At 39.2% G+C, this 15,128-nt stretch overlaps 1 protein-coding gene across 1 annotated transcript in view; it reads left to right on the top strand.

The window, feature by feature from the left end:
• Positions 1-15,128, top strand: part of ROBO1 (roundabout guidance receptor 1) — a 287,511-nt gene that overhangs the window by 206,233 nt on the left and 66,150 nt on the right. Inside the window, exons 5-6 of the mRNA XM_057376619.1 lie at positions 926-1,064; positions 2,086-2,213. Coding sequence (XP_057232602.1) covers positions 926-1,064; positions 2,086-2,213 — 267 coding nt within the window. The remainder of the gene's footprint in view (positions 1-925; positions 1,065-2,085; positions 2,214-15,128) is intronic.

The raw sequence follows: 15,128 nt of genomic DNA, 5'->3' as shown, positions 1-15,128 counted from the left end.
AGTAATATTTAGAACTGCCTTTTTCAACCACAAATGTGAGACATGAGGGGTATGGGATTGTCTCTTTATCCTTCTGTCTGGTGGTTTTGTACTCGTGTGTGAAATTTGTGGTGTATTTTTGGGTATTCACACTTCCTGGTGGTGCCAATGTCTTCAGACTCCTCCAGTTCAAGTGAGATGATATTTATATCTTTAATACATCCAAGTCAAAACATGCAACTGCCTTCTCAACTCCCTCAGAGYTTTCACAGGTTTATAGACAAAAAGTTCATCTGCCTTAGGCAAAGGAACCTGCCAAGCACTCTCCTGTTAAACTTTCCCAGTAATTTTATGGACACACTGTTGTCATCTGGTGCTGCTCTTCTAGATGGGTCATTCCTGGAATATTCCAGAAATTGTTTAAAACCGMTTTTATCCTTGGGAGTGTACAAACCTCACTGCACTGCAGCCTGCTGTGAAAGTATGAATAGCCTTATAGCAACCTACAGCTTTGAACCTGTTACAGGTAGAAAAGTGTATCAATACCTTTTCTGAAATTGGCAGGGTTTTTCAAAATAACACAGCCTGTACTGAGATCTCCTTTTGTTCCAGAAAATCTGAGCAGGAGTGTACAGCAGTTAATCTGACTCTGSTGAGGCAGGACTTGGATCATCCATGTCCTGCAGTTTAAGTCAGGGATAGCACCAATTTTTTTTTTATGAATAAACAAGACAGAGAGGACATTCTGGGGCTTTTTGGCTTGTTCTACTTTAAGTRTGCTGGGGAAAGCGAATACTGCCTTTCTAATGCAACATGGGAAATCACTGCATGGAAATCACTGCATGGAACACTTGCTGCTGCTAACACCTGTGAGCAGCATAGATCCCATGAAATTTGGACGCAGAACTTCTTGATTAATCCTTTCCTTGCTTTCCTTTCCCTTTAGAGAGACCATCTTTTGTGAAGAGACCGAGCAATTTGGCAGTAACTGTGGATGACAGCGCAGAGTTCAAGTGTGAGGCCAGAGGTGACCCAGTCCCTACAGTGAGGTGGAGGAAAGATGATGGGGAGCTACCAAAAGCAAGGTGCAGTACTTGGAACTACCCTTTTTATGACTTTTCGTTTGGTTTATGGTGGGGGCTATTCAAAAACTCACAGCTACCATTTCTTTGTCTTGAACACAAATTACTAAATTTTTGGAGAATGTATGAAATAGTGAAAGAGAATTCAACATCCAGAACTATATTGGAATTGCAATTGATCTAAAATATAGTCTGGTAATGTAGAAAGCAGCCTTGGTTATACATGTTTTTGTTACTAGGTTTCCGATGAACTTATTCTTTTCTTATTGCAGCAATTCAGGCCAAAAAGTAAAACACCTTTATTAAAAATATGTACATCCTGTAATAGATAYATATAGAGATAGATTAAATACTTATTTTCTTACTTTGAAATTGTAATTATCAGTTTAAAAACTATTAGAGGAGTGGACTGAACGAAGAAACTCTTTAACAGTTGRCATTGGCCAATAAATCAGCTTCTTGATGAGGTAGCCTATAGCTTTAATAAAAGCTATTATTTTTAAGAGAAAAGTCTATGTACCATAAATAGAAACATGTTGACTGCATTATACAAAAAAAGTGAGAAAGGTGATGAAAGGAGAGAAATTGGTAAAGGGCCACACAGGTCTTTGGAAAAAAAAGAAAAGAATGAATTATGATTTATCTGGACTTTCAGGCAATTCTGATCTTCTCAGGAATTTTCTTTTCAACCATATTAAAAAAAAATTTCATTCAGATGGAGAATAATAACTATAATTATATTCACTTGTTAAAAGAATTCTAACAATTAAGATGTTCTGCATTAGGGCTTTGCTATCGTGTGCAAATATTATCAGAATAAGGTTTTCAAATACCTAGATATATTTTGTTTTAAAAACTTTGTTTTACATTATCAGTTTATAGATATTTATACTTCTTTTCCCCTTCTGGGAAATACAGGAATAAGAATATTTGAGTGTAAATCCACCATATTTTTACTCTGTACAGAAGTTGTGCAAAAGTTCAGTTATTCCTATTAATTATTAACTACTATGTATATTTAAAGATACGAAATCCGTGATGATCATACCTTGAAAATCAGGAAAGTTATGGCAGGAGACATGGGATCCTACACTTGTGTTGCAGAAAATATGGTTGGAAAAGCTGAGGCATCAGCAACTTTAACAGTTCAAGGTAAGAATGTTTCTTTGCAAAAAATGAAGTTGGTTGTTTTTGTTTTTTTTTACTACTGTAGAGATGAAAGCATGTGAAAATACAGATTTGGCTTGAGTTGTTTTCTGAGGAAATGTAAACACTTCATGTGTAAGATTTTTTAGAGCAGTCTTTACAATACTGGGATGGGGAACTGAGTGTGTTTTGAACTTCAGTTCTTCAACTTCACAATCATGTCACTTAAAATCTTTGTGTTTGGAACACTAATAGAAAGAAGAAAGTCAGTGGTACTAAACACCATTGTTTTAATTCAAGAAGAAAGGGTTGCAAGTTCAAGTATCTGCCAAGTTTTTTCAATTAAATACAGCAAAGAAGCAGTGAATGATAAATCTGTTTGTGTATCTTTTAATATACTAACCCAGACCACTGGAATTCCTGTTCCTTTTTCATTATAGAAGCATATCATGGCACTACTGTTTCTTTGTAAGATAAAAATTCAGTGGAACTCCATGAACTAATATGTATAAAAATCCTTCATTGCCTCTATATACACAATCCAGATGTTCACTGTTCAGATAATCCCTCTCTTCCTTTCCTGGCTAGCAGACAGGCAATGATGTCATCCTGATGCTTTTTTTCTGGGCACTGATGGTCCTTCTGTCCTTTCCTCTGTTCAGTGGGAATTAGTCATTATGGAGTTCTGGGGAAGTACAGGCTTAAAAGTATTTTATTTGGTAACAGCCCTCTATTTTGACACATTTACTGTAACAGGAAAGGTCTTGTCCTTAACCTGCTCTCCTTTCTCCACCAGAAACATTTGGTGTCCCTCTGTTATGAATTCTTTTGTTGAAGCTCTCATAAAACCAAGAATTTTGAGTTGTTCTGTTTTGTTAGTCACCACGATGTTTATGCATCAAAACTGATACCTTATGTTTGTGAAATAACCAGCTCTCATGCTCAGTGTTGCAGAATAAAACATAAGCATGTGAGCAGTAAACACAATTTATTTAAGGGAAAAGGATTGAATTTTTTTTTAATGSTTATTTGTTCTGAAGATCACATATCAACTGTTAATCCTGTAAAATGTTACTCTTACTTGCTTTAATTTGCTTTAATGACTGGTTGAGCTGTTATATTTCTGGAAATAAGCTATTGGTAGCCCTAATCTTTCTTAGTCTTATTCAGAATAATAAACAAAAACATTCTTGAAATCCCATGTAGATATAAAATTACTTAAATATGTAGATGTTAGAAGTTGAGTGAGATATTATTGATAATAAACTTTATTTTTAAGGAACAAGAGCATAGCCTGAGTCCTGATTCAGCAAGATTATAATTTTTAAGTACTTGTATTGCACAGTAGGTATTTACATTGTAGCAGCTTTGCTYTGAGGATATTGCTATGGGATAATTTGTTTCCCAGTGTGAATGGATTACCTCCTGAGCCATTTGTCTGCACTAATGTCTTCACAGGAGGGATTGATGTGAGAAACTGTAATGTGTAAGAACAATTTGTAGTTGGTAATGAAATAAATTATGATCAAAATCCATTTATTAGCGTATCCAGGAGACCAAGCTTTAGGGGAGGAAAAAAATACTCCTCTAGAAAATGCATTTTCCATTTAGACTTTAACATTTTTCCACCTTTTTCTGCCCTCTCCCTCTCCCTCTCCCTCTCCTCTCTTCCTCTTTTTAAAGCTCTATTTTTTTTCCTGAAGGGCCAGCTTTTTTACTATGGTCAATCTAGAAAAGTAGACTGATCTTGTTTCAGTACTAAAATAACATTGTTCTGACTGTTTGTGGACACCAAGCTCTTTGATTTTTTAGTTTGTTGATTGTATTTTGTGGGGTTTTTTGTTTGTTTGTTTGCTTGTTTTTAAGGAATTCAAATGACAAGTGTTTTCTGCACTTTTGGTCATCATATGATGYGTTGGCTGTAGTGCACAGTAAATGTGTTTTTTGCTGTGCCAAACAGGGTTATTTTGGTTACATATTTGTAAAAAGAGGTCTGTGTTACAAATCACAGCCTCAGCAGTTACAGCTGCCACTGTGCAAACCTGCTAAATTCAGCAAAGGGCAAGGAGGGGCTTTGGGTTGGGGTGGCTTAGGGTTATTTGTGAGGCTTTGTTTGGTTTTTTTTTTTTCCTCTTCAGGATCTCAGCAACAGGCTGTGGTGTTTCTGAGCCAATCTGTATGGCAGAGGAGTATGAGAGGTGTTAGTGGTGACCTCAGATGTGTGTCCATGTCAGGAGAGGGACATTGCTCATGTCAGGTGTCCTTGCAGTGGCACACAGCAGACAGGGCTGTAAGCAGCACCCTTCAGGGCCTCAGGGCTGGCAGCCCTGCTGAGAAAAGGCCTTATTTTCTTCTCTGCTCATCRTTTTCACTCTCACTGTGACTGAGCTGTGCTGCTCTCTGCTGTGCAGGGTTATCGGGGTGCTGAAAGGGGCAGCGTGCAGCGCCGGGGCGATGGAGATCCGCAGCTGTCAGGGAGCTGTGGATGGGACGGGGTGAGCAGCCAGCCTGGGGGTTAGCAGGGAGCTGCCCTGGCTCTGGCAGGCTCCTTTCCTCCTGCCCTGGCTCTGGCAGGCTCCTTTCCTCCTGCCCTGGCTCTGGCAGGCTCCTTCCCTCCTGCCCTGGCTCTGGCAGGCTCCTTTCCTCCTGCCCTGGCCCTGGCAGGCTCCTTTCCTCCTGCCCTGGCCCTGGCAGGCTCCTTTCCTCCTGCCCTGGCCCTGGCAGGCTCCTTTCCCCCTGCCCTGGCTCTGGCAGGCTCCTTTCCCCCTGCCCTGGCTCTGGCAGGCTCCTTTCCCCCTGCCCTGGCTCTGGCAGGCTCCTTCCCTCCTGCCCTGGCTCTGGCAGGCTCCTTTCCTCCTGCCCTGGCCCTGGCAGGCTCCTTTCCTCCAGCTCAGCTCTGCCCCTGCTCGGGGTAGCAGACTGCCCTGGCCCTGGCAGGCTCCTTTCCTCCAGCTCAGCTCTGCCCCTGCTCGGGGTAGCAGACCCTGCATGGTGCAGCCTTACAGGGCTCCCTGTCTCAGGAATTCTCTTGGGAATTCTGCCCAGCGCTGCCTCTGAGCTGGGAACTGTCAGCTGGGATGGTTCAACTCTCCCTCTCTCCACATATAATAAACTGTTAACTGCAGAAAATACAAGGGAAGGGAGGGAATATCAATTCCACTTTAATGCTTTTCCTGCTCATGGCACTGGCCTCACAGATGCTGGTTACTGGAATCCCAATTTTCCTCTATGCAGGCTCCTAACTTTGGGGATCATAGCTCCCATTTCCTGCACACAGATGTATTCTYATTGTGACTCCAGCCATATCCATAAACCAAGTTTGGGGTTTCTATATTGAAAAAGTGAAGTTTGAACCCTTCATTTAGTGTTTTACSCCTGCAGCTTAGAAGCATTTCCATCCCTGAAACTGTCAAGTTATCTTATTGTCTCCTTGGAAAATTAAATAGTTAAGGAAATGTAATCCTGATGTTGTTTCCATATACCTAAAATTGGAGAGTTCAGTCCTCTGTTTTCATTTTGCAGCAATGTGTACTGCATCTGTAAGGCATCCAGAGACGTTGCTGRATACATGTGGAAGCATTTCATTCAGGAGATGATTAATTATTAAATAAATACCTCAGTCAATACATAATGCCAGGAAGCAGCCCAGAGTGCAATACATTCTATTTTGCCAATATATTATGTTTTACCAAGTAGCTGATGTGCTCCAGAAAAGGAGAGAAATGGCCAARAGTTCATCTCTGGAACCACTGGGTTTCTCTCTTGCTCTGGCACTAAGCAAGCTGGATGTATTTATTGTATTTATATTGTATTGTATTTGATGTATATGCAAGATGCTTTTCATAATTTGTGTMGGTTTCTGTTATGTGACTTGCTTCATTTTATGCCTCAAAGCAGAACTGTAGAAATTATAATATTATGTATTTCATTATTATGTATATAATTTAAAACAATGTCCTAAGACACACAGTTACCATAAATGCATTCTACTAAAAGAGAACTAGTTTTACCATTAATGCAAATAGAGGTAGGGCTTCTTCAAGAATCCACAAATCTCACATTTAACCATGAAAACTCTTTCAAGCAAATCCAAGAACCAAAGGTTTTACTGATTCTCACCTACTTTGCTCCCATTTGCAGGACTTAATTAGGCTTTTTTGACATCTGATTTTATAAAAAGTTTATGATTTCTGGTGAAATGTGCTGTACTCTCTGAAACAAGTGAGAGTTGTGGCTCTGGTGGCAGCCCTGCTCTGCAGCTGGCCAGGAACCATAACAGCAGTGCCATTAAATGTGACTGAGCAGGAGCAAAGAGAAACAGGTCAGATAGGTCACTTGACCTAAAACTTCACAAGAATGACACCAACACTGTGACATGGTCAGGCAGCAGCAGATTGGTGGTGAACAGAAATCCCTGAGTTCTTCTTAACTCTCYTTCCTTAAGCAGTGGCTCTGGAGGAGTGTGCAATACTTGGTACAGGGCCCTGCCTAAGCTGCACTTAAACCTGCAGCAGCAGTGACTGAACTGCAAAATGTAAGTGTTGCCATTCAAAAGCACTAAACACATTCAGTGTTATCAGTTTGGCAGGAAAAAAGAGGAATTCCTAGGGAAATTATACTGGCCAGTTCATATTTTACAGTGGCAATCTTTGATACCATGCCATTTTAGATTATGGTGTCTTTAATTTTAGGTTTAACAGAGCTTGTCTGCAAGGGAGATAGTGAGTGGAACTTTTGATAAGTGACTTCTGGCTGTGGTTTTGCTGTGCTCAACTGACGAGGAATTTTAATCTGAAAAGGTGGCACATGCTTCAGGTCTGGAATTTCCTCCTCCTTCCACCTCCTCTTTGTGCAGAGTAGCTTCAAGGCACACAGTAAAAGGCATCAGTTTGATAAGGCTTTTGGGAAGGGCTGACAGTACCACCCAGAACAAAAAGGAATAGGATTTGCTCTTTCATCTGTCTGATACCATATAAATGTTTCCACKATGTCAGGCTGATGATACACATTATAAGTGGGCTGTAAAATATTTTTTTTTTTTTTGTGGACATCTGAATTGTCTACATTAAAGCAACAAAGATAAAATTCAGARTTTTATTTTACAGAATTATTTTACAGATTACAGAAACACTGTTGTAGTGTACAGAAGTTACTGTGCATTGCAGTGAATACCTCACAGTCTCAGGGGGGAATTTAACCACTGGAATTTTAAAACTAGGATTTAGATTTTAATCTAAAGTTGTCTACATGTTCTCTCTTTAAATCAGTGTTTCTTCCTTTGAAAGAACTAATTTGAAGCCATATTTTGTCTTCAGTCCCTTGAAAAAGGAAGGAAGAATAGTGATTGTCCAATGAACTTCGAAATTTTTTTAATTAGTAAATTTTTTTGGCAGGATGAATGAAGTAGACCATCTCCTTTGATTTCCATAGCTTAAAGAGCCCATTTCCCCCTTAATGACTGCTGTAAACTCTGATAGCACATCAGATTTCTATCAAGGATCTGAGGAGTTTGACTGAAACCAATTTCTRGTGGAAGAATAGAAATCTTAAAAGWTAATCAGAAGGAAATGAGAAAACTGTCTGAAGATGAGATTAGAGCCCTGAAGATTTTTGTCCTACTGATGCAAATGATGAACACTAAAATTCCTGAAGCATTTCTAAAATATGGATAAGAGTAGGAATCTGTAAACATTGTAATAAATAACTGCTTCCATGGTTTTTAAATTCYAAATGGATGTTGGCTTTTTTRGATTGGTTTGGGGKTTTTTTTACATAGAATCTCACAACAGTGATAACAACAGCTTACAGGAAAATAACTTTTCAGATTCTTTCCTGCAGTTTGGTACTTTGAAACAAGGACTTGAGGCTGATGTTTCTGAGCAAGTAGAACAGAAGGAGTCCAAATAATTTGGAGAAATGCTACTCAGAAATAAGTTGAAGCTGTGGAGGCTTTTTCCTGCTGGAAGGGATTTATTTACTGTATAGTTCTCAAAAAAATCTGCATTTTAATCATTCAGTGCAGAGCATTGCAGAAATTAGGTTTGTGTAGCACACCTCAGCACTCAATTAAAAAGTAGCAAAGAAAACCTGAAGTCTCTTTTCTAGTGCCTGAAATTTCCTAAATCCCATGGCTATCGAAAAAGTAATTGTTTTTGTATCAAGTTTCACTGCTGCAGACTTTACTGTGCTAAAGTAAAGATAACATTTCAATAATTCTGTCTTTGGAGCAGACAAAGTAGAATTTTACTACATGTTGTTGAGTTTGAAGATTTTTGGTTTTATGAATAAAATTAAATAGAGTGCAAGGAATAATAATTTTAATTGGTTTCAGTCAACAGTACTTATGCTRTTCATTCATTCTGAAATAAACAGGCTTCATAAATGATGCTAAACATCCATTAAAGGGTAAATGCGCTCTTTATTTTTGCCTAGTTCATAGCCTGTGAGTAATACAGTGATGGGGGTACAGTCCCTCCTGTTGGTTTATATGTATCAGTAAAGTCAATCATCTCTAAATTGGTCTTTAAGAAAAAAAAATCAAAGATGCTGAGTAACAGTGCATTCAGACATTATTTTGATAAGCTGTTTTGAGTACCATTTGTTACTATGAGTTGTGTTTTGTTTGAACACTAAAATGCTTTGTTGCTAGGTGCTGAATAACACTCAAGACCTGCTAATAAAGAATTTTGCTCTCTTTATATGTGGACTTCACTGCCTCACAGGCTCGGTATCAGAATCTTCCAGTGTAATAAAAAAAATTCCTTGCTCAGGCTAAACTGTTAAATATAAATTACCATTTTCTGCAGGAGGTATTTGCATGGTCCTTTTGTATCTATGACCATACACTAATTCCCAATGTTTGGCAAGGTTTTTTTTTTTTCTTTTTAAGTATGAAATAGGATGAGTGGACAGAGTCTGGATGGACCAGGGTTTTTGTTTTGTTCTGGTAAATGCTCCGTGCTGTCTAAACACAGCCCTGAAGGGGATTCTGTTCTCTTTTTCTTTCTGTGGCCTGTGAGAGCCCACTTAGGGCTGGCACCTCCTCAGATTAGACATCTGCTCTGTCTTTTGACACACACATTGGGTCTCAGTAAAGAGAAGGAGTTCACCTGAGAGTTCTGGTTTTGTCCAGGCATCCACCAGCAAGGTCTGATGGCCCTTTCTGTACCTCTTCTTCCAGAGCTCTCCACTGCTTAGAACTTGGCAGATATTTTCCTTGAAGGATTTAACCAAACTAAATTCTGAAATGCAAAATATCTTTGCTAATATCTCTAGACCRTCACAGCTGCAGCAACACTTGTGTTTCAGACTACGAGCAGCTTTGGATAGCACTGTCACCTTTTGACAGAGGTGGGCTGCTGCTTCACTGCATGAAAATCAGGCCATGTTTTTTTCTTTTTTTTTAGTTGTATTTTATTTTGCAAATCATCCTTATTTCCTAAAGCTTCTTGTTCCCATTTCTGCCTCCATGACAGTAAAAATTCCTGGTTTGTGGTAGATAATCTGTCTTGCATGGAATTCTCTCAGAATGTTTTATTTTTTGCTACTTATAGTGAAAGTTTGTTGAAATGGCACAGTTACCTTCCTGCAAACATCATTGAAAAGTGGGTTGAGGTGTTAGTGTAGGCTTGAGTTGTATCTACATGGGGGGTATGGCATCCCCATGAGAAGAAAYCCAGATTTCTTTTGAAATAATGTGTTTCAGTTGACAGTGTTCCTAGCCGAGTACTGCATGCCCAAAACAACATTTTTTAATGATCACAAGTTAGTCCACTGCAGAGATTTATTGTCCTCCCAGTTTCAGTGTGTGTTGGTATCCATTGATCATRGGCCTTGGCCACTTTTCACAAATAGCTTTAACTTGTTATAAGAAGGTTGCTATGGATTTCAATTCTCCTTTCCAAGAAGGACTCCGTGCTATCATAAACAGCTGGGGAAAAAATCCTGCCCAGTTTCCTTTTCAGCTTTACTATCTTTAGTTATAAGTCAAAAAAATGCAGTAGGAAGCTCCTAAGAATTCTTCGGATAGTATCTATCATAATCTTTCTGTACTTCTGCGCAGTTTATTTAAAATTCATCTTTTTCACTCTTTTAAAAGGCTTTAGTATAAATATTTGTAGCCACGACTACTTAGATTGCAGCAGTGCCTAAAATTACCTCAGTTCATTTAAAGCACGGGGGAAGACAACTCTTGTCTGAAAAGAGAAGCCTGGGAAACACGACTTCACAGTTTACCACATTACTCTGGTTTTCAAATAGATGGAATTAGACTCGTCATAAGTGTGCTCTCTAAATTATGTCTAGATTATAGTGTGGTTTAGGAGGATCCAAAGCAAGAAAGAGGGAAGGTAGACTAGGAGAGAAACTTCTGGAAAATCTTAAATCCCCTTCTCTCTCTCTCTCTCTCTCTCTCTGTCTTCCAGACTCCGTATTTCAGATTTCTCTTTGTCACCTTGACCGCAGGATTTGTGCACATTTTAAACTGTGTACTACATGTATTAACCTGAGAAGTGCTACCTTTAAAACCACTTTGCAATGCCTTTTTCCACAWTTTTGGGTTTTTTTATTGTAGAAATCTTCACTGAATCCTGCAGCAGGAGAGGTTATGATCTGTCTTACTTTTTGCTAGAATGAGTTGAAAAGCAAAAAGTCTCCTATGAGTACATTTCACACACTGTTGTCTTCACGGAAATTTTTGCAGTAGCTTCCACTCACACATGTAGACAAASACTCACACTTGTGTAGCCCTTTCCATCTTGACTTTTTAAAGGGAAAATTCATTACCCTGTGCAAATCAGGCTTTAAGATAATGTAGTTACATGACTGATACTAAAATAGCTAAAATAGAGCCAGATTTTACTGTTCAGCCCCATGAATCAGAGAATGGAACCACCTCTCAGCTTAAACTAAACCTTAAAATGGCCAGGAATCCATAAGGAGTTAATGCCATATSATTGCTCTTGAAATGAGAATAACACCCCAGCAGTGTGTTCCTGTGTCGTGGTTTAACTCCAGCTGACATCTGAGTGCCACACAGCCCCYCAGTTACTGCCTCAGTGCCTCTCCACCCAGTGGGATGGGGAAAAGAATCAGAACAAACAAAAAAAAAGCAAGCAAACAAACAAACGAAACCCCGACATTTGTGTGTTGAGATAAGAACGGTTTGATAATTGAAGCAAAGTAAAATATATTCATGCTAATAATCCTACTAATAATAATAGTAATGAAAAGGAGAGAGAGAGAAGGCTATCAGACCTACTGACGGATGACCAACTTCCACCTGAACAGTGATCACCCAGTTGCCCCCAGTTTGAATCCAGGGCATGATGTTCTGTAGCATCCAACATCCCTTTGGCCATTTCAGGTCAGCTATCCCAGCCATGCTCCCTCCCAGTTTCTTGTGCCCCTCCTCACCTGGAAGAGTATGGGACACTGAGAAGTCCTTGACTTGGGATAAGCACTGCTCAGCAACAGCCAAAATACCCATGTGTTATCAACATTATTCTCATTCTGAATCCAAAACTCAGCACATTACACCAGTTACTGAGATGAAAATTGACTCCATCCCAGCCAAAAGCAGGACCACCTGACAGGTCTTCAGTGTTCAGAAGAGGGAATGTGAGCCAACTGTAAAAAAAAAAAAAAAATGTTAAAAAACCCACAGAATTCTTTGGAAGTATGTTGAGGAAARCAGCACCTAATTGATACTGAGATTTTTCCCCTGTTGGTGTTTTGTCCATGATCCTGAAACCTTGTTACAGGTTTCTAGGTTTTCACTAAGTCCAAAGGTGATCTTAATAGCAGAACTGTTTTTCCAGCTAGTAAGTCAACTGTTTCTTAATTTCATTCTCTTACATTACCATTTTATAGAAAACAATTAATCTCTTTCTTTTCCAATCAGATTTTTATCTTCTCAGGTCTGGTAAATTTGAAGTTACTGTAGCCACTTGTTCCTTTAAACTTAAGAAGTGCTTATCTGACAAATCAGCAGCAATCTAAARCACAGTTTTTCCAGTCCTCATGAATGCAATAAACCACAATCACTCCCTTGCTGGGGGTKTGGAATTACAAGTCATCACTTTTGATTTGAGACATCAAAAATCTCATGTAAACATTTTACCTCGGCTCCGTGGCCGCGGCGTGCTTGGCGCCAGACTGTGAGACYTCTCCTCAGAAGTTTGTGCTGCACTGTGTCAGACTGGGTGCTCTGGGACCAGGCACTGTGAAAGCATTCATGGTGAGCAAGGGTGGCCCAGGCTGCTCTGACATCAACGTGAACTTCAGCAGAAAACCTGGGAAAATACGAATTGTATATGTATTTAAACCTCAAGAAATGACAGCTGAAAATAAGGAGTCCAGTGAGGATGAAAAGTGATATACCCTCATTCTTTTGTACTGTACCTGGTGTTGTTTTCCTGTATTTTTCGCAGGAGACAGCTGAATGGCGGCATTTATGTTTTGTTCAGGACTAAGAGATTCAGGCCTTTGTTTATTTCTCTGTAGAAAGCGATACTTCCCACAAATGACCGCAGAGAGATGTGCATATCAAGGATATTGAGAGTTTCAGATTGCTTTGATAAGAACAAATAGCYTACAAATCACCAGATAGGACATGGGACATGGCACATTGTCCTAAACTATCTCCCTTAATAATAGYTTTTGCAAAACACCAACATAAATATCTGGTAGTCATGTTGCAGAGGCGTTCAATGGTCCTTATTCAGATACTTAAAGTTGAAAGGATTTTGTTAGATTTCAGAATTTAGTAGGATTAGTAATTAAATACATTTTTGAGCTGAAGATGTTGGCAACTTTTTGCTGGGTTTTTGTTTGTAATCGCTCATAATTTTTCTTTTTTGGTTTTAAGGAGGGAGCAGTCAGAGTTTGACCAGTTTGCTACACATACTGAGAGTCTTACATTTCCTCTGCATGTGACACTAGGACCCAGATTTTCCACACCCACTTCTGTCAGACAGAGGTTATAAACTCTGGGTTTCTCACCTGTTCATTTCATATCAAGATGATAAACAGATGATTTTCAGCTCCCTGACAGATAACACAGCAATCTCTACTATCTCTGTTGCAAGCTCTGCAATTTTCTGGCTCTGCAGTTTCTTCTCTCTCACTGTCTGGTCTGTACCTGGCCAATACCATTGGAAATTCCAACTCCTCATTCCACTGTCACAAAATTACTGGAAAGGAATCTAAATTTCATCATGACTGCCATTTCCTAGATTACTCATAATACAGAAGCTGAAGATTGGATATGAGCTTGATTGTTGTGTGTAATTATTGGCCTGAAAATTGTRGTTGTTTAATTTCTCTGGTGTAGAGTTATACTTTCTTGCTGCTTTTGTAATAGCCTCTATGGGTGTCAGGCAGTCCTTGAAGACATGAGGATTTTATTTTAAATAATTAAAGGTGAAACACATTGAGCTTAAATCAAAAGTATTCCACTTGTGTCAGTTAAATTACAGGATATCTTCTGAGCACCTGGAAGGTATTTGTAAATAATAATAGAACAATACTGAGTATCACGCAGGGGAAAATTCTATTTAGTAATTAAGTACCACCTTAGAGCTCAAGATCTCAAAAATACCTTATTAGTATACATGAATGAAAATTTCTATGATTTTGCCCCTTTTGAGAGATAATTGCTAACACAGCTGTCCAAAATGGGGTACCAATGTCACACTAAGAAACTGGATGCAACATTGCAATATTTTATTCTAAATATGAGGAAACCAATGAGTTATAGAGAAGCACTGGATCAACATTTCCATTCTCCTTTGTGAGGAGAGTTACAAAATGTGTCTTTTTGAGATGTAGATGCTGCAAACAGCATGTTGAGGTCTCATRTGAGAGACCCCCAGGGTGAGACACAGCCTGGCTCATCCTGACTGTGCTTGGAGGGAGCACAAGAGACAATGGATGTAAGTGGAAACAAGGTGGATTGAGGCTGGAAATGAGAAGGCATTTCTYCACTGGGTGGACAGCCAGGCAGCAGAGTGCATTGCCAGAGTCTGTGCATCATTATTCCTTGAAATTTTTCAGGCCCTGACTGGATCAATCCCTGACTGACCCTGTAGCTGACCCTCCTRAGCAGGAGGTTGGAAGAGACCTCTGAGGTTGCTTCCAGCCTGATTATCRTATGAACCTACCAAACTACATCTGTCACATCCAATAGTTGCTCCATTAACATCTGGCAACTGCACCAGATTGTAGTTTAAGTCCTAAAACTGCAAATTCCTACACCTGTGAGTGGATTTAATGATACCAGTAGTCCCAGTGAGGTTGATAGGATTGCTGGAAACAATAAGGCATTAAAAGATCACGTCACTAGTCTGGAAACCACTTTTCTTACGGTTTTTGTTCAGTGACCGGACACATCTTCCCTGAAAAGCCTTGCATGTCAAGGAAATTACATGRAAGGCAAAAATATTATTCCTTTGGYAGTTGCGGTCTTRCATGCTAACTTCCTGTCTTTACAAACAGGTTATTCCACCTAATTGCCATGTGAACAGCCATGATTAACACAGGGAAAATYAATTTACTTTATAATTGAAAGTGGTGCCAAATAAAATGAGCTATAATAGAGGAAAAGCTGTTCACTTCTCAGTTTTAGTAACCTTAGATATCAATAGCCTGCAAATCAAACCAAGAATGTGCTCTTTGTTGTAGATGTTGCTGTTATTGTTGTTCTTTTAAACCACATGATATCCCTCTGACAGAATTGTTTAAATTTTTCTATGAAACTTCACCCTTTGCCCTTTCCACAGATTTGCAACCAATGTGATGCCCTSTTTCTACAGGGTTTTATTTTCATGTATGAGTATCCCCTCTGTTTTCACAGGTGGGCCAAAAATTATGTTTGCTTGACAGGGTTATTTTTGACCTACAGTAAGAAATGTCTAATAAAAA

The sequence above is a fragment of the Malurus melanocephalus genome, unplaced genomic scaffold, assembly GCF_030028575.1.
Source record: "Malurus melanocephalus ecotype Western Australia unplaced genomic scaffold, MMel_1.1 scaffold_285, whole genome shotgun sequence".
NCBI classification, from domain to species: domain Eukaryota; kingdom Metazoa; phylum Chordata; class Aves; order Passeriformes; family Maluridae; genus Malurus; species Malurus melanocephalus.
Note: the sequence above shows the minus strand (reverse complement) of the source record. Positions and strands in the feature narration are given on the sequence as shown.